General features: G+C 37.0%; 1 protein-coding gene across 1 annotated transcript; it reads left to right on the forward strand.

The window, feature by feature from the left end:
* On the forward strand, positions 1-21,964 carry LOC139122804 (tumor necrosis factor receptor superfamily member 21-like). Its single transcript, XM_070688543.1, has 8 exons — positions 1-191; positions 1,024-1,160; positions 7,636-7,747; positions 14,383-14,506; positions 15,197-15,589; positions 15,696-15,935; positions 19,298-19,387; positions 20,696-21,964. Exons 1-8 carry the CDS (start codon positions 33-35, stop codon positions 21,025-21,027), a joined length of 1,587 nt encoding a protein of 528 aa, XP_070544644.1. The 5' UTR covers positions 1-32; the 3' UTR covers positions 21,028-21,964.
* Positions 21,965-24,839: the final 2,875 nt, after the last annotated feature.

Here is a 24,839-nt window from a genome sequence, read left to right on the forward strand (position 1 = left end):
CAAATCGCACTCTGCATAGCTATGGTTCGTTCATGTATATGCAACGCTCATATATAATAGAAACGATTATTGTACTGTCGCCAAAACTGCCGGTGTTTGGTTCGACACTTGATGTTTTCACCTCCATGAGGACTACTGGTACTAGAAATACCATTTCACATGGGCTGAAAGTCGTGTGGCTATGTTTGTCTGTAAGTGTAAAATATTTCGTTTACACTATTTTAATATGATAGAAGGGATCACAAATAATGCGTTAGTCTTTAAGTCTGTGAGATCCCGTCACATGACGGTGGTAGTTGTGTCCAAACATTGTATTAAAGTATACGTATCGATTCACAAACTACGGTAGGTGAAGTATTCTAAAATGAGACACCGGCTGATAGATTGCCGTCACACAACAAATATACCCTCTCTAACGTACCTCCGTATGTAATATAGTTACACCGTTTCCGCCTTTGAGCGTAACGTTTATCATTTGACCACAGACGGCTATACCGGTAACAAACAGGCGATACAGAAATACGCTTAACTAATCCACTAGCACAATTGAAAATAATCGGCGTAAAGCATCTGTAATATGGTCGACTACGTAGGTATTTTGCCAGGTATATTGTTTTAATCAGACGATGGGTATATTCAGGGAGAAACACAAGAAGAAAGGTCTATAGACTATAGGTAGGTTTGAAGTTTTGGATTTAGGGGGATGAGTAGGAAAGGAACAAATGAGTGAAGGGGTTGGACTGGGGTAGCATGGTAGGTACGACGGTTGGGTGGGGATGTAGAGATATAGGTTGGCAATTTGGACGTATGTATGGACTGACGGAAAGGGGATGGTTTATTGGTTATACGTGCCACAAGCGCTCTGCGTGTCCGATGTGGTACTGGCAGAAAAGGGACCTTTTTACCATACTGTACACTGAGCGCCTGTGGTATTTACGAGTGTCAAAGAACGTTATTTAGACAATGTTGGTGGTGCATGTGATCTCGAATATGACCGCATTTGTTGTTCTCCAAAATTTATAGATAGCTTATGGTGTTGCTGGCCGCTGCTACAAGACTGACTCGGACCAAACAACATTTCATCACAATGGGTTGACCTGTGACCTGTGTCAGCCTGGTACTTATATGGTGACAGAATGTACTCGTACAGCAAAAACAAGGTAATGAGCGGAGATACTCATTGTCATGACCGATAAAAGTAAAGGTGGAAAAAAACTTTTTGAACAATATTGAGTATAAGTAGAGAAGAAAGTGTCGCAAAACAGAAAATATATCATCCACAAACTGAGCCAACCTGACGACCGAAAAACCACACATTTTTATTATACATATTGCTTTGATTTTATATATTGCTTTAATAAACCACTAGAAAATATTTCTTCGATGAATTCATCTGGTAGGGTTTTCACTGCAGCTGTGCATCGTGTCTGGAAACAACTAACAGGGTTCTTTGGCAAACCTTTCAAGCTAACGTAGCGTGACAGGGGAGATGCAGTCAAGCGACACATGGTACCTTTACAAATATTATCTGTGTCTGAGCTAAGCTACAATCGCAAAACTGCCTATTTTCTGTAAGATTGAAATAATATAATCCTCCTCTAGGATTTTATCATGATTATTTAAAGAGCTGGTTTTGACTGATATAACCAAATAACCATTGCGCCTTTATTAATTAAAAGTGACTCTGTGTCTCTGTTCGGCGGAAAATTCCCAAATGTTACACCACCAAGTGTATTCAATTTTAATTTATAACCGTTACGGTATCGGTACTTCAATTTAGATACTTGATTATTTTAGTGTGATAAAGTATATAGAACGCCAACAGCAGGATATAGTTTAATTTAAGAAGTTTGCATGGAACATATCAATTTAAATCATAACTCCATTAAAACACTGCTAGTCAAATTTACGGACCCTTTACGATGGGATTCTTAACGATGAACTGTGGATAGCTGTTTTACATTAATGAAACAAACAAACAAGAAATTATATATATATATATATATATATATATAGAGAGAGAGAGAGAGAGAGAGAGAGAGAGAGAGAGAGAGAGAGAGAGAGAGAGAGGAGAGAGAGAGAGTGTGTGTGTGTGTATCTAAACCCTGCTGTATTACTTTATTATGGCCATAACGTTTACACATAAGATATCAAGTACTGGGGACATATCATAAGTTCCCGTAGTTTATTGTAAAAACATGAATGCAGACTATACGTTCTGTCCTGAAAACTTCATTTATTTATGACACAACAAAAGGAAATATTGATTGAAGTTGTTGGAAAATGTTGCCACCGTACCGCTACATAAATTATTTGGAGCTAATTCTGGTGAAGTTTGTGGTCTAAGCAAAACTTTCTTGTGGCGATTTGTTTAAATATTTTCATTCGACAAAGCAGAGGTGACAATGACGGAGTACAAAGGAAAGATGACCCCTGCCTGGTCCTGTTTTATAGCCGACGGCACAACATGAATGATTGAGCACTCCTATCGCGTATCCTTTGCATATTCTATACGGTTTGTACGGCCTCTCAGATTCAAAGCATTCGAACCATAACATCAATAAGACCAGTATGTAACAAAACCCGAGCGGTCAAAGGTTAGCACTCACTTAATGGGTAGAGCAGTATGAATGCTTGACAGAAAACCTTTCGAGCGTGCTTATTACAAACTTCGAGGTCGTAAACCAGGATACGGAGGTCGTAAACCAGGATACGGATCTGGTGTTTGGGAGAGTACATCTACAAGAGTATCCCAGTATTTCGGTCGTCATTGAATCTTCAACGATAACACTAAAAATTGTACTAGGCATTATTTTTGGTAGCTTGAATGGATTCTGTATAACCATTCTTCAGTTTCTATGTTCTGTTTTGTTTCTACAAAGTTCAGTCGAACCAATGGATAAGACGTGGAACTAAAATTTCATATATACATGATATTTATAATTACTTCTATTTTTGCTGTGAGAACATGAACAGTTTGAATGATTCCGCGCCATTATATGATCCATTCAATTATCGCTAGTCTTAACACAACTCTGAGTCATTTTTTGGCGGTAAAGAAAAGGGATATAAGCTTAAAGGGCGCATAAGCTGTTAATCGCGCATGGTCCAGTTTTTTTGTAGCTTCCAACATTTAATTTTCCCACAAGCCAAGATGATCACTCGATTGCATGTTATGACCTCAACAATTAGAAGTTGGAACTGGGAAAAAACCAACGAAATTTGTTTCGAATCCTCGACATTCTTCAATCGGTGTGATGTTGCCATGTCTTTAACCAGATATGAACTGTAAATGCTCACGTGTTTCATTGTATGTTGCAGTTATATGTAAATTTGAACCTTTGCCACATGTTTGCAACTTCATTGAAAGTATTATGATCAACATAATGAACAATATTCACCACGGATTAAACTCTATAGGTCATTCAGTATATAAATACGCAATTAGCTGAAATAGAAATAATTAATTTCTTTGACTGCTGTCATTGTATCACCACTTTATATAGCAAGTGTAATTGCCTTTGGTCAAGTCCTTCAAACTATATATTCCAAACTTTGAAAGCTCATTAGATATGCAAACTATAAATTAGCTGACATGAAAACTTAAGTGCGAAATGACTTTCAATATTGGTATAACCTGGTATAATCATCAATATACATAGCATGTTATGCCAACTTTGATCAAATAAATCCAAGTATATATCCCTAATTAGGAAAGTTCATTAAATACACAAATTAGGAATTGGCTGAAGCAAAAATGCTTAATGCCTTTCAATAATGTTAGCCTACATAATAGTATCTTTAATGTACATAGCAAGTCTCATCAATTTTGGTCATGTAAATTCAAATCTATGTCACGTAAATTCAAATATATATCCCTAATTTCAAAAATTCATTAAATATTCAAATTAGGAGCTGGATGAAGTAAAAATGCTTAATGACTTTCAGTAACGTCGTATCATAGTATCTTTAATGTACATAGCAAGTTTCGTCAACTTTGGTCTAGTCAATACAGATAAATATCACTGATTATGAAAGTTCATTAAATATGCAAATAAGGAATTGGCTAAAGTTCAAATGCTTAATGACTTTCAATAATGTTCTATCATAGTATCTTTAATGTACATAGCCAGTTTCATCAACTTTGGTCTCGTCAATTCAGATAAATACCCCTAATTAGGAAAGTTCATAAAATATGCAAATTAGGCATTGGCTGTATTAAAAATGCTTAATGACATTTCATAATGTTCTATCATAGTATCTTTAATGTACATAGCAAGTTTCATCAATTTTGGTCTTGTAAATTCAAATATATATCCTTACTTTTAAAAGGTCATTAAATATGCAAATTAGGATTTGGGATGACATAAAAATGCTTAATGACTTTCAATAATGTTAAATCATAGTATCTTCAATATGCATACCAAATTTCGTCAATTTTGATCAAGTACATCAGAATATACGCCTAATTAGGAAATTTCATTAAATATGCAAATTAGTAATTATCCTTCACGTCACCCCTTTAATACTTTCACAGCTGATATATCTTGATGTGGTCAACATTTGTAGCAAATCTCATCAAATTGTGTGCAGTCGTTCTCAATGTATATCCGTTTTTTCTAAAATCATTAATTATGCAAATGAGCAAAAAATAAGCAAGCCACACCCACCAAAAACTAATCAGTTCTTGCCATTTGCAAACTGAATCTATGTACCAGATTTGATTCTGATCTGATGAGCTGTTTTTGAGATATTGAGCACACAGACAGACAGACAGACAGACAGACAGACACACGGACAGACAGACATCGCTGCGACATATGCTCACGTGTGTCAACACGTGAGCAAAAAACCTCCTTCTGGCGAACTTTGACCTTTAAGATAAAATCATTACTTGTCTAATTTATATGATGATCGATGACGCAAGATGGGTCGAGGCCTGTTTGACCAAGCAAACTGTCTATCTCTTATTATAATATCGCTTTGGAACATAACCCCTTATCAGTTTGTGAATGATTTGTCATATGCAGACGAGACATGCGTCTGCCTCAAACGGCAGTCCTTATGCCCTGGTTCTCGCATTAGTACTTGCTGACATTGACCGTTTATGTGGTTTTAGTCCTTAGGACTCCCTTTAAAGTTGTGCACAGTTAGTCCTTTTGCTCAAAGACGAAGCTGATAAAAACCTACCCCTAATAAGTTATCTGTCAGAAACTTAGAGAACACTTGTAAAAATTTGTTATTCACACACCATGACGTAAAACAATGTGAAGAAGACAAAACGTTTGTAATTTTAATATCATAGCAAACTCTGTAAAATTCCTGCAGGCGCGCTTGGCGGTCACACAATAGCGTTTGTAAGACTGAACTTAGTACTTGGGTCATGTTTGAACGTGTGACCCAATAGACGATGATATTATTTATTCCCAAACAAGGACATTGTGTGGTCGCTCAAAAATGCTTTTAAAACCAGATATGAACTGAAAATGCTCACGTGTTTCATTATATATTGCAGTTATGTGTAAATTTGAACCTTTGCCACATGTTTGCAACTTCATTGAAAGTATTATGATCAACATAATGAATAATATTAACCACAGATTAATTCTAAATCCAAGTATATATCCCAAATCAGGAAAATTCATTAAACTATGCAAATTAGGAATTGACTGAAAATTTCTCATTAAATATGCAAATTAGGAATTGGCTGAAGTAAAAATGTTAAATGACGTTCAATAATGTCGTAGCATAGTATCTTTAATGTACAAAGCAATTCGTCAACTTTGGTCTAGTCAAGAGAGATAAATATCCTTAATTAGGAAAGTTCATTAAATTTGCAAATAAGGAATTGGCTAAAGTAAAAATGCTTAATGACTTTCAATGTTGTATAATATTATCTTTAATGTACATAGCAAGTTTCGTCAAATTTGGTCTAGTCAATACAGATAACACAATATTCCTAATTAGGAAAGTTCATTAGATATGCTAATTAGGAATTGGCTGAAGTAAAAAAGTTTAATGACTTTCAATAATGTTGTTTTATAGTATCTTCAATGTATGTAGTAAGATTCATCAACTTCGGTCGAGTAAATTCGGATATATATCCCTAATTAGTGAAGTTCATTAAATATGCAAATAAGTATTTTGCTGAAGTAAAAATGCTTAATGATTTTCAACAATGTTATATCATAGTATCTTCAATGTACATAGCAAGTTTCATCAACTTTGGTCAAGTCAATTCAGATATATATATCTAATTAGGAAAGTTTATTAAATATGCAAATAAGTATTTGGCTGAAGTAATTAATGACTTTCAACAATGTTATATCATAGTATCGTAAATGTACATAGCAAGTTTTATCAATTTTGGTCAAGCCAATTCAAATAAATAGCACTTATTTCAAAAGTTCATTAAATATGCAAATTAAGAGTTTGATGAAGTAAAAATTCTTAAGCTTAATGACTTTCAACTATGTTGAATCATAGTATCTTCAATATACATACCAAGTTTTGTCAATTTTGATCGAGTCAAATCAGATATATATCCCTAATTAGGAAAGTTCATTAAATATGCAAATTGTCCATTACCTTTTCTGTCACCCCTTAATATCTTTCACAGCTGATATATCTTGGTGTGATCAACATTTGTAGCAAATCTCATCAAATTGTGTGCAGTCGTTGTCAATATATATCTTTGTTTAAAATCATTCATTATGCAAATTAGCAAACAGTAAGCAAGCCACATCCGCCAAAACTAATCAGTTCTTGCATTCATTCCAAAATGAATCTACGTACCAGATTTGATTCTGATCCGATGAGCCGTTTTTGAGATATCGAGCACACAGACAGACAGACAGACAGACATCGCTGCAACATATGCTCACGTGTGTGAACACGTTAGCAAATGATGCACTACGGAGATTGTTAGGGATGTCACGAATTGGTAGTGTTTCATCTTCATTTATTTCAAACAATGTCGACGATTTTTCAGTCAACCGGCTTAAGCGATGTGAATCGAAGCCTTATGAGCATCAGACATGTACTTTTCTGGACTACAATGTCTGGTGTACTCTTGACGAGTTTCCAACTTTTCAATGTTTTTATTAGCTCTTTAAAAGACACTTTTTTTCTAATTTTGTTTGTCGTCTTGCGTTTTAGTGGTTGTCTTTGTTATTTATTGTAAATTGACTATTTTTCTCATTCAGTTCGAATTAAAGTAATTAACAATAATGACAGTACATGTTTAAAGACTGAAGACTATACCTGTGTTTATCGCGGTTTAGAAGTTTTGCTCATCAGTTCCTCAAAGTCACTAAAAACGCCCACATTAAGAATATCAAAAGTGAGATCACTTTCTCCAAATTCTGTATTCTCATTTTACTTTTATGTCAGCCCCACTACTACTATGCATTGATGTTGCAATCGATCACCCATATTTTATTTACTGCCTCACAGTAAATTTGTGTATTTTAAGAAGAATGCATATTTATAAATATTGTTCTAGCTCTGTGTCAATAGCTTGACACTAGCATGGGTACTGGGATCAGCGCGTCTATTAAAAAACCTTTAAGGTCAATGCTGCGACTCATCCCAAAAGATTATTTTGTTTTTCAATCTTCAATCTCTTTTGCTTAGATGCGAAGTTATACCCTACAACCACTACATGCCGTACAGGAACAAATGCCTGCTTGCTGATATCAAAGCCTTTTGGGTTTGTAAGGACAATTGTGATGGCCTGGATCAAGTGGTAAGATAACGATATTTGCAATGAACTTTAATACTGAAAAGCTAGTCTCTTTACAGACACTCTAGCTACATTTACCAGATAAGCAAACGGACAAATCAGACTGATAGACAAGACAGAGACAGACAGACAGACAGACAGACAGACAGACAGACAGACGAACAGACAGATCGATAGATAGACGAACAGACAGACCGATAGATAGATAGATAGATAGATAGATAGATAGATAGATAGATAGATAGATAGATAAATAGATAGATAGATAGATAGATAGATAGATAGATAGATAGATAGATAGATAGATAGATAGATAGATAGATACAGTAGATAGATTATAGACAGACAGATTATAGACAGACAAACAGACTATGGGTATATAGATAGGTAACTAGATAGATGCGGCCTTTGTCCTCATAAGAGAACAACAACTTTAAAACAGCCAAGAAACAAAAATTGAGAAATAAAATCAGCTACACATCAGATATACACACAAACAAAGGGACAGCGTCGCCATCTTTTCAAATTATTGTAATTGGGCCTCAGCCCAAGTACATTTGTTTTCATTCCGTGGGAAAAAACTCTGTAAGGTATAACCATTTCTGGCTGAGACCAGGGAGGGCAAAATGTCTTGGCTTCATCTTTCTTGGCATAATAAATGGCGTAATGATGCTAACTTAAAAAAGTGCTGCTCTCAGCCAGTCATGAATAAGTGAGATGTGAATATAAATGCTTCTCTATCTGAGTTTTTGCCACAAAATCTTCTGAATATAATCAAAATGTCATCGAAATGCAACAATTAATGCACCCTCCGTTTCCTAAGCGATGGCACGACCCTTGCTACACCCACTGGACGAGCCAAAGTGGGAGGGGTAATTTCAGTTTTGTCGAACAGGAGGGCTCGAGACCAGAATTTAACATTTAAACTTGAAACATGTTTAATCACTGACAAGATGTGGACTAGTGTTAATCACAGTGAAAGTTTGAAAAGGAAAGGTTTTATATCCCGGACACAATGAAAAACATTACGACTGGAAACTGTACCCCCAGTTGAGAATAGTAATGCCCACAGCGATGGAGAACACTTATCCTTGAGCTGAGAAAACCAGACCATCATTTCGAAATAGAGCTGCAGATTCGAGAAGCTCGTTCAAAATAGCTAGGTACACCCCATAAAGGGGTGGTTTCGAGTTTTGAGGGCAAATTTCGCCTCCTTCATATAGAAATCGTACGTTTGTTTTTCCAGGAGAACACACCATTTGACACAAATTTGCATGTAAAGGGGTCGCCAGTAAGTACGTGGTCAAATCTGGCATAAGAAACAATATGAAATGTTGGGTAAAGCCAGTCCAAAATAAACTGATTTGAACTTTTGTGTTTTGTAATTTATACCACTGCAGTAACATTACCTTTTTTTGACAACATCACACAATGTAATACGTTTTGAAACTGAATACTCCGACGTATTCTGTGTCTCCTTTGCTAAAAAATACGGTATGCCGATTACCATGTAAGGAGATGATGACGTCAAGACAGATTTGTAGTGCGTTTGGTCCTGGATGGTGCACGAAGTTTTGTCGAGGTAGCTTGTGTAGGCCTATTTATTTCCTAAATGGGAGAGATTAGGGTCGATCTAAACGAAGGCCGAAGAATGTTATGATACTCTAAGCGAGCTGAACTCTAACGCGAATGGTTGGATAATTTGGAGGATGTCTAGAACCGGGGTCTAGAATGATCTCGTCTCATTAAGATTATTTGGCGGTCAGTATTGAATTTCAACTGCGTCACAAGTTTGCAAAATGAGTATTCCGTCGAACGGTCAACGAACGATGTTTTAGAAATCTGGAGACATGGCACATCGCATTTTTATTTTAGTATTTTATATTTTACAAAAGATTTAAGAAGCAATGATTTTGTCGAAAATTCTGAAAAAAATATAGGAAGATTTGATCGCGAACACATTTTCACTTGGGTCAACTAGCCCTGCGTACGATGCTGTGTGTTCCGCTACAGCTAATCGCCCCGATCACCACAGCCCTGCAAAGACCCGTACGTAGGGTCGGTGACTTCAAATCCATTTTGGGACTTCACGTAAAAAGCCAAATTACTGCCGAAATTCAGCGTTCTTGGGCCCAAGTCGTGTCCCAGCCTACCTCAGCTACTCGATCGCTTCCAAAAATACCAGTCTTTTCAGTCTTTTATCCACTTCTCGTAAATAACCTTCGATGTCGGCAACTCTCTTGCTAGCCCTGCGTACGATGCTGTGTGTTAGCTGTAGCACATAGCATCGTACGCAGGGCTAGGGGTCAACCGGATGCGCTATTTTGCGGGTTGCAGGGCATGAGATTTGAGGCGAGCGATCGCTCCGCTCGCCTATAGCGCTCGCGCAAATCAAAATCAACGCGAACGATTTTCCGCTCGCGTGGCAACTTGGACAGGACTGCGACATGTTCACAGAATGAATGCACTGCAAAAAAACTGGCGTCTGAGCACGTGTTCATCATCGGAATGACAGGCTACAGCCTGCAGACTTTCAGTTTCAGCTTCTTTTTTGTAAAAATTAATTAAATATTGTAGCGAACATATGAACAAGAGAAACAAAAGGCCATGCGTACGTGTGCCAATACCGTGTCTTCTATTTCTAAGCTTTGCTACATGTATATATGCATTCGCGTTCCGAAAACACACGGTCCCTACAAGGGATTAGCCGTGGCCGTGGCTAGTAAAACTCATCAAATTGTGTTGCTTTATATGCGATGTCTGTACAGAGTACGCAACCAGGACTATATTGAACGTAAGCCTGGCATCTGCCCGGAGCGGGCGCTCCCATAGATCATACAGGCAATTCATTCAACACGAATTTTGCCATCCTCCCTCATTTGTTCGTACTTATTTTCTTGAAAAGCGTTTAGCTGACTTCATAATTAGGAAGAACCGTATTCTCGATGAATTAGGAGCACAGAGATTTCGACATGAATTGAATATGCAGTTTGGAGAAATATTTGAAGACGTTGATGCATGATCGCCGCTCATATTATATGCGTACTATGAAAGATCCTCGGAAATACGGCGCGCAGTTTCTCCGCCGAAAACAGCCGATTTTGAATCCAAAACTTGCACTGATCTTCGTTTTCGAGCACACCCACCTCGCCTAGGTACACTTGTGCTCAGCCGCGCTTATAAACTTAGGCAAAGTCTACTTTTCTGTCTCTGTGCGAGCATGGAGGTAAAAAGAAAAAATTATTTTGTCAACAGAAAATGATCATCGTAGATTGTAATTAGCTAAGAGGTGGTTATAAATAATGTTAATTACAGAGTGCTACATCGATAGTGTTACCGGTATATCATAGCACAGCAAGTTGTCTGTATTTTGTGACTTGTCCAGTGATCAGGACTGTATTGCCGATACTGGTTCTTACTATAATAATACTTACATTAAGTTCCTGTAACAAACAAATATAACAAAAACAAAAAATAAGAAAAAAAAGTAAAAATAGATATTCTCAATTAGAATGAACAAGACACAATTAACGATTTCATAATTCTTTTTATCTGCTTCACTCTCCCTATGCATTTCAGGGGAGTAGTTTTATCACTCTCGTAACACTCCCGCAGATAATTTTAGGAGAGTGATTTTCAGCTCACCAGCATTTTTTAAATCTCATGCCCTGTGATATCATTTTCGCCCTTCTCACACTTCAGATTAGTTCAACCGCCGATAAAAGCACAATTTTCAAAATCGTTTTCAACGCCGTTTCAAATAATTTTATTGTGGTGAACACGATTATAGTCCTAGGAAACTTTTCAAAGTCACGCTGGATCAAATGCTTGAAGGGGGCATACCGGCATGGAGCGACTATCATACTGCAGGTGCAAGTCATACGTTCATGATATTAGGAGATAATTATTGAGAGCTGCAGAACACAAACTCATCCAAAAATATTCCTATTAGATCGATTCCTGAAAATAAGGCAACGCACCGGCGTGTTTTCCCACTGAAATTCTCGCGTAAAATGTTAGCAGAATGTCGTTCTCTGAGGTCGCGACCTTGCTTGAACCGAAACGGCCAAGTAAACTAAGTCCTTTGTTGTACGTCTTTTCTTTTAAAGATTTCATGAAAAATACACGGCATTTACAATACACATCACTTCTACGCTTTTTAAGTCAAATCTTTCCTTATGCATTGCATTTAACTAGGCATTGTTTAATTTTCTGTATGAGTTGCCCTGGAACCGAATTGTGAATGGATGCATTACAAAGAATTTACTTCCTATGGCCTGATACTAGAAATGTACAATTTTCATTCCGCGATAAGTGGCGACATTTCCGAGGCGCGATTTTTTTTTGTCAGTCTGGTATTACGTATATTTCTCACTCACATCCATGGCAAGAAAGAAAAGTGATTCAGATCCCTAATTATTTGTAATGGCCAGGCAGCTCGGAATAAATAAATTGGTCCTCGGAATCGCCGCTTTTAGTTTAGCAGATTTTGATTTTTTTCAGAAACATGACGTATTTTCACCCATTTGGTTTGGTCTGTTATAGCATCTTTAGTCCAAAAAATCAAGTTTACAGCATTGATGTTTTCAACAGCCTTCAAATATACAGTATTACGTTAAATACACCATATAGTAGTGTTTCATTAATTTTAACCATCTTGACCTGATGTTGAAATATGGACTTGGCAGGAAAAGGGATACTGTACGATAGACCTGATCATGATTATTGATAATAGACACCTTCTAAAGGTTTTATTTCTTATATACTATATGCCGTATTACATATATTAGAAATCTAGCCATAATTCTAAAAGCCCGCAGCCCGCAACCCGCACTTTAGCAGATACCGGGGTCAACATGGGGTCGCAGCCATGTTGCCTCAAAGCTATTTCTGTCTGCACTCAAAAATGTCGGATATGAACCTGAAAAATCGATGCAATTTCGTCAAAATTCGGCGAAATTTCAACCTATAGACAAAATTTCATCTAGGTAAGGTAAATTTACTGAAATTTGATCGACAAATAATCCTGAGCTTGAACGTGACAGCTCGCCTTCTCCGGGAAGTCAAGTATCCAGCTGCCCATACACAGTTGCCCATCTGGCCAGGTTTATGAGATTGTTTTCAAGCGAGCGAGCCAATAGAGCTAGAGGTCTGATTTTTGGTATATAGGAATAACTTAGCAATACAATTATTTTGACAAAATGTCACGTGACCTCAATGACCTTTGACCTCAAATAGATATATTTGTCCACAACTCAGTAACCACAAGTGCTACACCCTTCATATTTGGTATGATGGGACACCTATTGTACCTCATTAATTATGCGCATATCTAATTCTGAGCAAGCCAATAGAGCTGGATGTCCGATTTTTGGTATATAGGATTAACTATAGGGTAGAAATCTAAATATGCCCATCTAAATATTAGACATCTACCATCGAGAACAAAAGAAATTTGCTGTAATTTGAATATTTAAGGAGTTTAAGCAATTTTCACTATAAATAAAGAACCCCTGCCTCAAACTCCACAAAAGTTGCTAGACATATTTTGCCGTTGTCATGCCATTGCTTCGTTTAATAACCAGTTAATCAAATGCCTAATTGACAGGAGGAAATTCAAGACCATATTGAATAGTAGTATATATTGTTCTCAAAATTACTCCATCACGGCCCAAGTACTCATTGCCTTCAGCAATACCGCCTTGTTTTGGTTAATTTTGTTTCATAGGGGAAGTTATTTTTGTTATTTCTGCTTAGTGGAACAAGTTAGATTATAAGTCATCAGAGCTTTACTCACACCCTGCGTATATAAGTAACATGTATATGCTGATGACATAATTTCTGGTATGTATCACTTTGATAATGCATGTCATCACAGCATTTGTTATATCCGTATAAAGGATGTATATATGTGCCTCGAAAGTGAAAGACTTAAACTTTTGCTAAAAATTTCCTGAATGAAACTCTCAACCATTCTTTTACGAAATCAACAATAAAAGTCGGGGGTCAACGTGCAAAGTTTGGAACTGGCGAAAGAAATTACCCAACAGTGTGCGATTTTTGAAATTCAAAATGGCCGCCATTCATGTGTTAACTCTATGGGGAAAAATTAAATTTTTGATTTTCGAAAAACTTGGGAACTTGGGCAGTAAAAGTTTTTCTTTCTCCATGAGCTTTAAAATGAGTCCCAACAAGTGGTAGATCAGAAAAGAATTGTAGAAGTTTGAGAGTCCGACTATCTGTCCCCAAGGCGAGTTCTACCATAAAGCAGGGAGGTAGTAGAGATCTGACGACCATATACCCTCGAGAAAAAGTATGTAATGACTGACAATTTAACATGTTTTTGTGAGAAATAAAATAAAATTGTTCACGTGAAACAAAAATAACTGAAATAATTTATGTAAAAAATTCGGGAAGTAAATAAGCAGACAGAGAAATTGTAGCATAAAAATTATACTGACAGATTGATGGCAGACAGTCTCGTCATGACGAAAAGACAAAACTGACGGAGGTAACAGTTGGATGGGATGCCCGAACAGAACGAGGTATCAAGAATTAAGAAAGGGGGCGAAAGTTTGCATTTTATCTCAAAAAACTTGTGAAATATCTCTTATCTGATTATTTTCTCGTCGGTATAGATTCGACAAGACTGCACGCCAACTCAAGAACGCAAATGTGGTTGCCGTAATGGTACATACGCTTTAGCATCGGGCACGCATTGTGTGGTATACACGTGTCCACCAGGGATGATGGTGTCGATAGGTAAGCAGAATATATCATGCCCGATTTATTGATAGATACTAGATGGTAAGCACGTTATCAATATGCAGAGACACCATTATTCTGGAAAATTAGACTTTGAAAAAGGTTCAAAAATGCTGCTCTGATTTTGAATTTTAAAACTTTGCCCACTTCAGTGTGCAACAAATAGTTCTTATCGAATTACAGTATGCATACACTGTTAGCCCATCAGCTTTTCCCCAATACAGTTACGGTATTGTGTTATTGAAAGTATTGACCACTTCAGAGAAAAGTAAAGTATTTTTTATATTCATCGTAAAGATATAGACGGTCTGACCAGTCTTCATAGGTGTATAATGTATAAGGCACACTGCAACTATATGAAAGTAGACTGCCAATGCGCAGTGTAGTATATCCTTGTTCCATTGATTTGCATGTGGAAATGCATGAAAATGCCGTGGAAAAAAGTTACGTATCAAAATCATCACGAAGGAATAATTCATGCTCCAAATAGCGCCATATACCTGGGTACAAGAGAAAATAATCAGGTATATAATGCTTTATATTTTTACCGAAACACTTTGTCAAAAGACTCTAAACGTTTAGAAAAAGTTTAGAATTTCGAAGGGAACGATTTTCGTCAGTTCTCTGGTTACAAGTAATTATTACTGAATGACGAATATTTCATAAACGTTTTTTTGTCTGTGTCAGCTCACTACAGATCCAGAATACGGTGTCGATATTGCCCCGACCAATCATACTCTAACATCTACAACAGTAGACGTTCATGTAGGCTACGTACTGACTGTCGGGCCATCGGAAAGACGTTGCTATGGAAAGGAAACCATACCCATGATGCTTTGTGTGGAGATTCGCCATCTCGTCCTGGTATCGCCACAAATTTCCCGCCAAACACCCGCCATAAATTACGTTCTAGTGAACGAGATAAGCATTCAACTCGATCCATAGGGACGAAGTCAGACGCAACTGCTTCGATAATGAAAACACGTCCTACCAGCAAAGCCTTGCACGACAAACAGGATGAGAACGCGACCAAGGGAAAGGCAGTGCGAGTGGATGGTGAGCTCATCGCACAAAAAATAGGTAATTAGTACATTCTTGAGAGTAAAATTTGACAATTCGACGCTTGCGATATCATCACAATTTAAACGACATGACAAAATATCCTCATTTATTTATTCGGCTGCAGAATATACTCCCGAAACCGACAGCGGCAATTACACCGAGAGCCCTAAAGTATCACCGATATTCATCAATGACATTTCTTGGACTTGGATGATCATTATTGGGGTGGTAATTATACTGGTTGGTGTGATAGTATTAGTCGTGCTTTGTCGGTTACGTAAAAGGTACATCCGTACAGAAGACAGTCAAGGAAAAATTATGCCAACAGAGTCACCCGAAGAACAGAAATTCCTTCCTCGCCGCGGTAAGTGTTGCTCAGAGAACACAGTATGAACAAGATTGCGTAGGTGCTTATTTTTTCCTGGCAAAATCGAGCATTCACCATAAACACGATTGGAACTAATTTGGGATAATTGGATGGTGAAGTAAGGGACTGTCAGTTTCTTCGGCCTGGGGGGGGGGGGGCCCGGTGGATTATTTTTTGCCGATGTCAAAAAGTGGCTGACCCCCCCCCCCCCTATTCCAAATTTTGAAAACAGGGTGACCCCCCGTTCCAAATTTTGAAAACAGGGTGACCCCCCCCCCGCACGCGACAACTGTAATATGTAATAATATAATACTGTAATATATATATATATATATATATATATATATATATGTTATATTTTACATACATTTATATTTTAAGTCATTCTGTGTTTTAATGAAATTGTTGGCATGTCAGTTGTAAGATAGGAATTTCAAAGTGTCAATGATGACCTTTTCTTGTGACATTGATATTTGTGCATGTTGCTTTCTCATACTGAATTCTCATAGAGAGAACAGAAAAGTATCAGGAATTTGTCATGCTTTTCATATGAAATGCAGATTTCATAATAGTACACTTTCACTTAGCAAACATCAAGATATCCCTGGCATATATCTCTGATTTATGGCGCCCGAAGGGCGCGGAGAAAAATGTGAAACATCCTGATATCTCTGATATATATGTCTTGTATATTAAAGTAATGCACAGGAAGGGTGTGCTGAAAAATGTCTGATATATTAAAGTAATGCGCTTGAAGAGCGCTAGCATGCTGAAAAATATTGAACATACGTATATGTCTGATATATGTATGCCTGATATGTTAAAGTTGGGTGTGCTGAAAAATATGACTGATTATTAAAGTTACGTGCCCGAAGGGCGCGCCGAAAAATGCAACTGGATGAAATTTGTGGCTGACATGATGCATTTTAGGCAATGATGAGCCTGTGTCGAAATTCAAAAACACACTGACCCCCCCTATTGGGCATTTCAAAAACATGGTGACCCCCCTATCACCAAAGTCAAAAACAGGGTGACCCCCCAGGAATCCACCGCCCCCCCCCAGCCGAAGAAACTGACCAGTCCCTAATGTCGATTTAATCTACAAATGTTATCTCATCTGCTTTTCTTTTTATATTATATACTTGTTTTTATGAGTAATTTGCGATATTTCAAGATTCAGTTATATGGCACCTATAATACTTTTGAGAAATTTGCAAAATATGAAAATCAAATTATCCCAAATTAGTTCCAATCGTGTTCATAGAAAATGACAGAATATTAAGGTTTGGTTAGTTTATTGCTTCAGTGAACTTCGACCTCGGTTTCTGATCATTTCTAAATTTATTCTTGAGTTTTTCGCTTTTGGCTTTCTGTTCCAGCTAACGTAATTATCCATGCAGCAATACACTGGCGAAGCCAGACTGTGAGTGAGGCTGCATTCAGAAAAATTGGTGGGGGTACTGGAGGAATTCAGAAGGATTCGAAAATAATTTTGGGGTGGTAGAAAGGAACTTGAAAGATTTGCTCTGCTTATAAGGGGGTGGGGACCTTAAAATATTTTGGTTCCCAACATTTTAATATCACCCAATGGTTCTAATGTTAGTAATAATTAAACAAAACCTAGAACCATTTGTCGCATTTCATGACTTTTATCTAGGAAAAAAAATAAAAACATGTATAAGTGCCATTGAATTTTCGTGAAAACAACAAGTTGGCCTTGTAACGGGGGCAAAAGCTCAACTGTTGATAATTTTTTTCAATATTTCTATGCAATGTATCAAATACAGTTTCTTGCTGTCTCCCTGCAGCATGCTGTAACATACAGTATGCAGTTTTACAACAAACCCTGAATATATAAATATTTGTGATAATTGAACAAGAATCTAGACTTCCCTGCTACTGCCTACGGGCAATGTCACTGTCACTGCATACCGGCAGTGACAGTGATAGCTGTCACGGTGATGTAGTTGAAGAAGAGTTTGGGTCATAGTACGCTCATGGCAGTGAAACTTACCTGTACACAAGATCAGGCTGGAGAGCAACACATGAAAGACCAGGAACTTTTATAAGGGATTTTGAATTCTGGCATATGAGAGTAACCAAGTATTAGACAAAAATAATTGGGTCACAATGCTTGATTTTCTGCAAATGTACGATGAAAAGTCACCGTTTTTTAAAAAAATCACTTGAAATCAATATATAAAACCAATCATTTTAAGTTCATTCAGTGAATGACATTTTCACATTTTCATCGTACAATAACACAAGTAAAACTTTGAACAGTAAAGACTCTAATTTAGCTGAAACAATGTGTGACTAAATGGAATAATTGTTAACTGAATGTGCCATTATTACACCCAAAATTTCAGAGATTAAAACTTCTAGGTATGATGTAAGTCAAATGTCTTGTACTTTAAAAAGTATTTTTTCGTTAGGTCACTGTGCTAAGTTTGTCACAATTTGGCAAAATGTAGCCAGGAATTCACAATTTGCATATTCTATTGTCGTTTTGTGCGCTCTTCAGCTGGTGCTATTAACCTGGCCAGAGCTGGATTAACTCAAGTTGGCTTAGACTGATAAATCCAAAAAGTCAACTGGTAAATCAATTTAAGAACTTGCCTAGGAATATGATTCTATGCAAATTGCTTATAACTGGTAGTGTCGAACATCTGCGAGCAGAACTGCGCAATGTATGTTTATTTTTCCATTGCGTACATTCCTAATAAATATGCGATTAGGCTAGGCCTATATGATAATTGGGGGGGGGGGGGGGACTTGCACAATTCTGATCATAGAGGGGGACTTGAAATTTTTTGGAGGTTATTGAGAGAGGATCTGAAAAATAAGATTTAAATCGCGATTCCTCCAGCCCCCTCAACATAATCTGTGAATGCAGCCTAATGTGTATTCCAATTGCTAATATCAATGAGAGATGTGGACTCAAATCATTAGAAAGTAGTTACTCTAACTGTGGACGATCTTCATGTAAAAATCATGTGCTTACTGCAAACCAGATAACTGTCATTGTTACGCCAAAATATAATCGTGACGTCATCGAAGCCTTGTTACCTCAAGGCTAGGCTGATGTTTGAAACCGACAATGCATATTCAGTGCGCGATGATCTTTCTCATGTTAAAACATCCTAAACGTTTTAAAAGACAAATTGAATGGCAATCTTGAAATGCTAAAAATGTCCTTGAATTTTCCTATGGTAGCACTTCCCTTCCATGTTGGTATTCTTCAATTTTAGATCCCGTATTAGATTTCCAAAACATTTGAAACGTGAAGGCCATCATCACATCATTTGTAGAATAAAATTTGACGACAATAAATGATTCTTGAATCTTCAATGTCACAGACGTTCTTTGTCTAAGTACTCCAAGTGCCGTTCGACGTCGATCCTCAATAAGACCAATCAGAAGGCACAGCACTTTCACTTTAAAGGAAGGTAAGTACACAACGCACGTTAGTTTAATAGATCAAGCCGTCAAATTTGTTGGTAATGAGGGGATTCGATACCAAACAGCGGATCGATTCCAGACTGAACACCAGTGACATTCGGCTGATGCTCGATTTACTCTTTAGGTTTAACAATAATGTCAATTGCATAGACTTGACGTAGCTTTCAAAATCATGGTGGTTATAAGAAATCATGATGATGACAAATACATTGAAATTTCCAGAGGTATGATAAATCAAACTTTTCATCCATACTGTGCGGTCAAGGACATTACTCACAAGAATCAAATGTTTTCACCAAGGACGCTTAACGAGATAAACTTATTTGCCTTGCAGAATTACATAGCAGAATGTGTGGGTTTGAAAACTTTTTTCATCAATTTGTCACAGTTGTGGCAACAAATTTTACATCATTAAATTTCAGAGAAATCGATCTTTTGAATTATGGGTATTCGGTTTTTTTGTCTGCAGAAGTCAGATATGCATTCAACTTTAGGAATAACTCGTATCAGGCATATCTTCTTGTCAACTAAACGGTTTCCAAAATTGTCTATCCAATTTTAAAAATCACTTCGCAGCATTGGTTTACCTAAACTATACAGAATTTAAAACGAAACAATGGAAAATGCAAAATTTACGAAACAAACCGTAGACTGGAGCTAAGTCCAGAAAATCATCTCAAATCTACTCATTTTGAACTCTAAATTGCTACTCTTACGTTTCTTTGAGAGTATGGGGAAAATAAAGTAGCATTTTCCATGAAACCAAGAGATATGCAAAATGCGACAAGCGGTGGATTAGGGAAGTATTTTGAAATTCTTTGAGTATACCTGTAACATTCGAAAGAATGTAAATATGTACTACAATTGTCATTACTGCTCCATGAAGTTGCACTGTTTCTGCAAAAAGGGAAACGCGGTCTCTAAATTTAAGGTAGAACGCGCCTCGGGGACAGATATTCGGACTCTCAAACTTTTACGATTATTTTCTGATCTACCACTTGTGGGGATTCGTTTTAAAGCTCTTGGTGTAAGAAAACTCTTCACTGTCGAAATTCGAAAATTTTATTTTTCTCCATAGAGTTAACACAGAGATGGCGGCCATTTTGAATTTTAGATATCGGTAAATCTTGGGTTATTTGTTTCTCTAGTTCCAAAATTTGCATGGTGACCCCCGATTTTTATTCTTGATTTTGAAAGAGAATGGTTAAAAAATTCCTTATGGAAAGTTTGAGCCAAAGTTTAAGCCTTTCATTTTCGAGGCGCATGCTACCTTAATATACTTTTCAACCAAACAGGAGTTGACGGAGAGAAGATAATCCAAGCCATAGTCGAACACGGTAATCGCGACAACTGGAAGGAATTCTTAAGATGTAAACCCTGTCCAGGTCTAACTGATACCGACATAGCTGACTCAGAGTACAAGCACCGCGGTGAACTAAAAGAAATTATATACCAAGGAATGATGCAATGGAAAAAACAACTTGACCCGGACAAAGATTTCCCGATAAAAGACATACTTGAAGCCTTAGAAAAATATGACAAGGCATCGTACAATGAAATTACTGTGACACACTGTGATGTATTGCCAAAGACGTATGAAGCTTCTATTCTGGAATTAATGGAATGAGAACAAATTGTTTCGTGATTCTTACCATTGTAAATAATCATGAATTATTGTACATCACAGACATTGTCAAATTATCAATATTGAATGATTATATTTTTTCATATTTTATACGATATGTATGTATGTATGTATGTATGTATGTATGTATGTATGTATGTATGTATGTGTATGTATGTGTATGTGTGTATGTCGTTCAGAAATATTTGTGATTCTGTACATTAAAAATGTAATAACACATTTATTTTCTTCAAAATCGAAGAAAGAATAGTTGTACAAACAACATAAAATGATGACATTTCTATTTAAAGTTTTATATTCTTTCCTATTTACGAGGTCCTCGTAAGATATGTCATTAGTACACGATAGTTAAAGGGCATATGACTAATAACTGTTAATTACAACTATGTTTCTAGGATTTCCACATACACAGCAATAACTTTATTATATGCAGACATGGGTTTTTTATTATATACTTTCATAACCAAATTTTTACGAGGTATAAGACACTAGAAAAGCATGACTTCCAGGTTTTGTCTTTTGAATCGGCGTCATCGACTCTGTTTGTTTGAAAATTTGGGGCATCTTTATCTATTATCGTGTTGGTGTAGTTCAGTCGATGGGTTAAAATTGAAATTCACTCTCACATGGTCACATCTACCTGTCTTAGCTTAATTTTACGTTTTCCATAAGCTCTCATCATTGGCGAGAGGCTTCTGCCATTGTATTGTGAAAGCCAATCAATGATAATTGATATACTAGTGTAGTTACATTTCTGCCATTGTATTGTGAAAGCGAATCAATGCTAATTGATACACTAGTGTAGTTACACTTCTGCCATTGTATTGTGAAAGCCAATCAATGCTAATTGATACACTAGTGTAGTTACACTTCTTCCATTGTATTGTGAAAGCCAATCAATGATAATTGATACACTAGTGTAGTTACACTTCTACCATTGTATTGTGAAAGCCAATCAATGATAATTGATACACTAGTGTAGTTACACTTCTTCCATTGTATTGTCAAAGCCAATCAATGATAATTGATACACTAGTGTAGTTACACTTCTGCCATTGTATTGTGAAAGCCAATCAATGATAATTGATTCACTAGTGTAGTTACACTTCTGCCATTGTATTGTGAAAGCCAATCAATGATAATTGATACACTAGTATAGTTACACTTCAAACATTTAGGATACTTAAATTTAAATTTACATTATCGTAATTAATTGGAATTCATCAGCAGATAAAATTTGCATAAAACATGAATGAGACTCCGATTTGTTGTCTGGACCCAACGACAAACCTAGCTCTGCATGACAGGGCTGTGTGTTACCGGCGTTATACGGCCTCCCACCACATGTGGTAACATACAGCCCTGCCATGCAGAGCTACGATAAACCTCAGTACCGCTTTTTTACCACTTTTGCTGTACTGAAAACTGTACCAAAATGAACGATCGGGGCGAAGCAAACTCTACCCTCATGAGTACGAACATCATCTGTTCGCACGAGTTGTTAGTTCGACTACAGTCTTCCCTAACTAACCTCCAAGGTCTGATTACGAGGAGCATCAAGCTGCCTGGACAAGAGACCCTGGTAAGCGAAGATGAAGTACGAAGGGGATAGGCCCAATAAAATCATTGAAAGCATTTGTTGTATTATTTGTAGCTCATATTTGTATGTTTATAAATACCAAAAAGAGCTTATATGGTGAGTCGGTGGCGTATGTATGTATGTATGTATGTATGTATGTATGTATGTATGTGCGGATGTATGTCCGTCACACGCAAAAGCTCCCAAACGGCCACACCTACCATCACAGTATTTGGTGTAAAGGTAAACCCAGGGGTTGAGATGTGACGTTGTCCAAATGAACATGTTAGTGTCAAAAATATGCAAATGAGGTAAGAAAAACGGGGAAATCCTGCAAATGTATGGGAGTGGTGGCATTAACTGAAACAGGCCACTCCACTGACCTTGAGTCATTTCCTGTCATTATACATTAACTGATACATATTGGCAGACCTGCTGAAAGCATGAAGGACTGTGTTGAAACATTCCTTGCTAAGCCTGTTCCTAAAGTTGACCTCCAGTACTTAAAGTTTCAGACCTTATTTACTTTTGTCATTCTTGTCTCTGGTTTAAATGTTTCTTGATGGACCAATTCAAACCAAAGATGAGCACACTGTCCTTGACGGTATTTTTTCATATTCTCCTGAATACACTTCCTATTTTTTCTCGTAATTACCACTTCATTTTACCAGCTGACGTTCATTATCAGAATCCTTGTCCTCACACATTTATGAGATACGTAATAATCTGTCGGTGACCCTGCAACCATTTGACAAACAATCTGCGCATGTAGGGTAATTACGGTTGTGGAAGTACAAAGACTGGGGCATGCCTCCGTAATAAACGCCTGTAGTTCAAGCGAGGTGACCCGTAAATATGAAAATCAAACAATGGCTCTCAATTTTGTATAATTTCTGATCTGCTACTTGTTGATTTGGTGAGAAAATGGTTGAAAGTTTGCTCTTTTTTGAGGAAAGGTTAAGTCTTTCACTTTCTACGCTGTGGGTCCATAGCTATGGTGTTTTCAGACGGGATTCCCGCCTTTTACGGGCTGGTTTTGACTTTTACGATTTTAACCCCGTCCATAGCTGTGGTGTTTTCAGACGGGATTCCTGCCTTTTACGGGCTGGTTTTGACTTTTACGATTTAACCCCTCCACCACAGCTATGGACGGGGTTAAAATCGTAAAAGTCAAAACCAGCCGTAAAAGCAGGAGTCCCGTCTGAAAACACAACAGCTATGGACCCACAGCTATACCTCAAGTGCCATGTGCTCTGCTTGACCCTTTGCAACTTTCACGGAGTTGTCAATTTATCATCTTGTCGACGATAAAATTGGCTGATATTACAGTTTAGCACTGAATAAAACTATAAAATAACGTGTCTCTGCCCACTTGAGGAATCGTCGCCAATGTTTTTCTTCGGAAAATTACATACTAGTATTAAGTTACATTTTACACACGAACCTTGCTATTCAGTGAGAAACCATATAAAAGATCAGAGTAGAACCACCTCAACCAAGATGAAAGCTTCTTGATAGTGATGTTTGTGCCATTTTTAAAAAGTTTAGAAAGTTTGATCGACTTGAATGTTATCAAATGTTTCGTTGCCATTGAAGAATATCTGAACGGCGACAAACTAGTTGACGTAGGTACACTTCATTGTTTTGCAAAATAGCGTTGCATCGTCTCTGAGTCTGTTTAATTACAATTTGTTCATCAAGTATGCTCCTCTGGTTTTGTCTCAAAACGTTTAAAAATAGTATTACGATTAGATTGAGAAGATTTGCTCTCTGAATGCTTGGATCCTAACATTTTTTCTAGTTTAAAACCTCACCATATAAACTTCACGACTGCTCTTTGAAATCTATGATGTCACTGTCTTTGTCAATCTGGAAGGTAGTATAGTATTTCTAATTCCTCTTCGTTTTAATTTAAAATCTGTTTCTCAGAAGATAATAAAACTGTAGAATATGAGAGTGAACTGTGAAATACAATAAACTGCGTGTAAAATTCAAAGTCATCCTCATCACCGGGTTTCGAATAGCTTCTATTTCTGCCAAGCGAACTTGAGTCCGAAAAAATGCTCTCGTATATGATTTCGGCAATGTCAAGGGCCTCATGAGTGTAAACGATGTGTAAACAAAGACGACAAAATGCGTGCACAGAAATTTGTATTGTCTATGACCACAGACACATTTGTACGTTCCCGGATGATTAGGGGTTCTGTTCACAAGA

The sequence above is a fragment of the Ptychodera flava genome, chromosome 22 (assembly GCF_041260155.1).
Source record: "Ptychodera flava strain L36383 chromosome 22, AS_Pfla_20210202, whole genome shotgun sequence".
Lineage (NCBI taxonomy): Eukaryota > Metazoa > Hemichordata > Enteropneusta > Ptychoderidae > Ptychodera > Ptychodera flava.

Coding starts and splice junctions, on each gene's coding strand:
- LOC139122804 (XM_070688543.1), top strand. CDS start 33: ATGTATATGCAACGCTCATATATAATAGAAACGATTATTGTACTGTCG. Junction 7,748..14,382: donor GTGATGGCCTGGATCAAGTG/GTAAGATAACGA, acceptor TCGTCGGTATAG/ATTCGACAAGACTGCACGCC. Junction 15,936..19,297: donor GAAATTCCTTCCTCGCCGCG/GTAAGTGTTGCT, acceptor TCAATGTCACAG/ACGTTCTTTGTCTAAGTACT.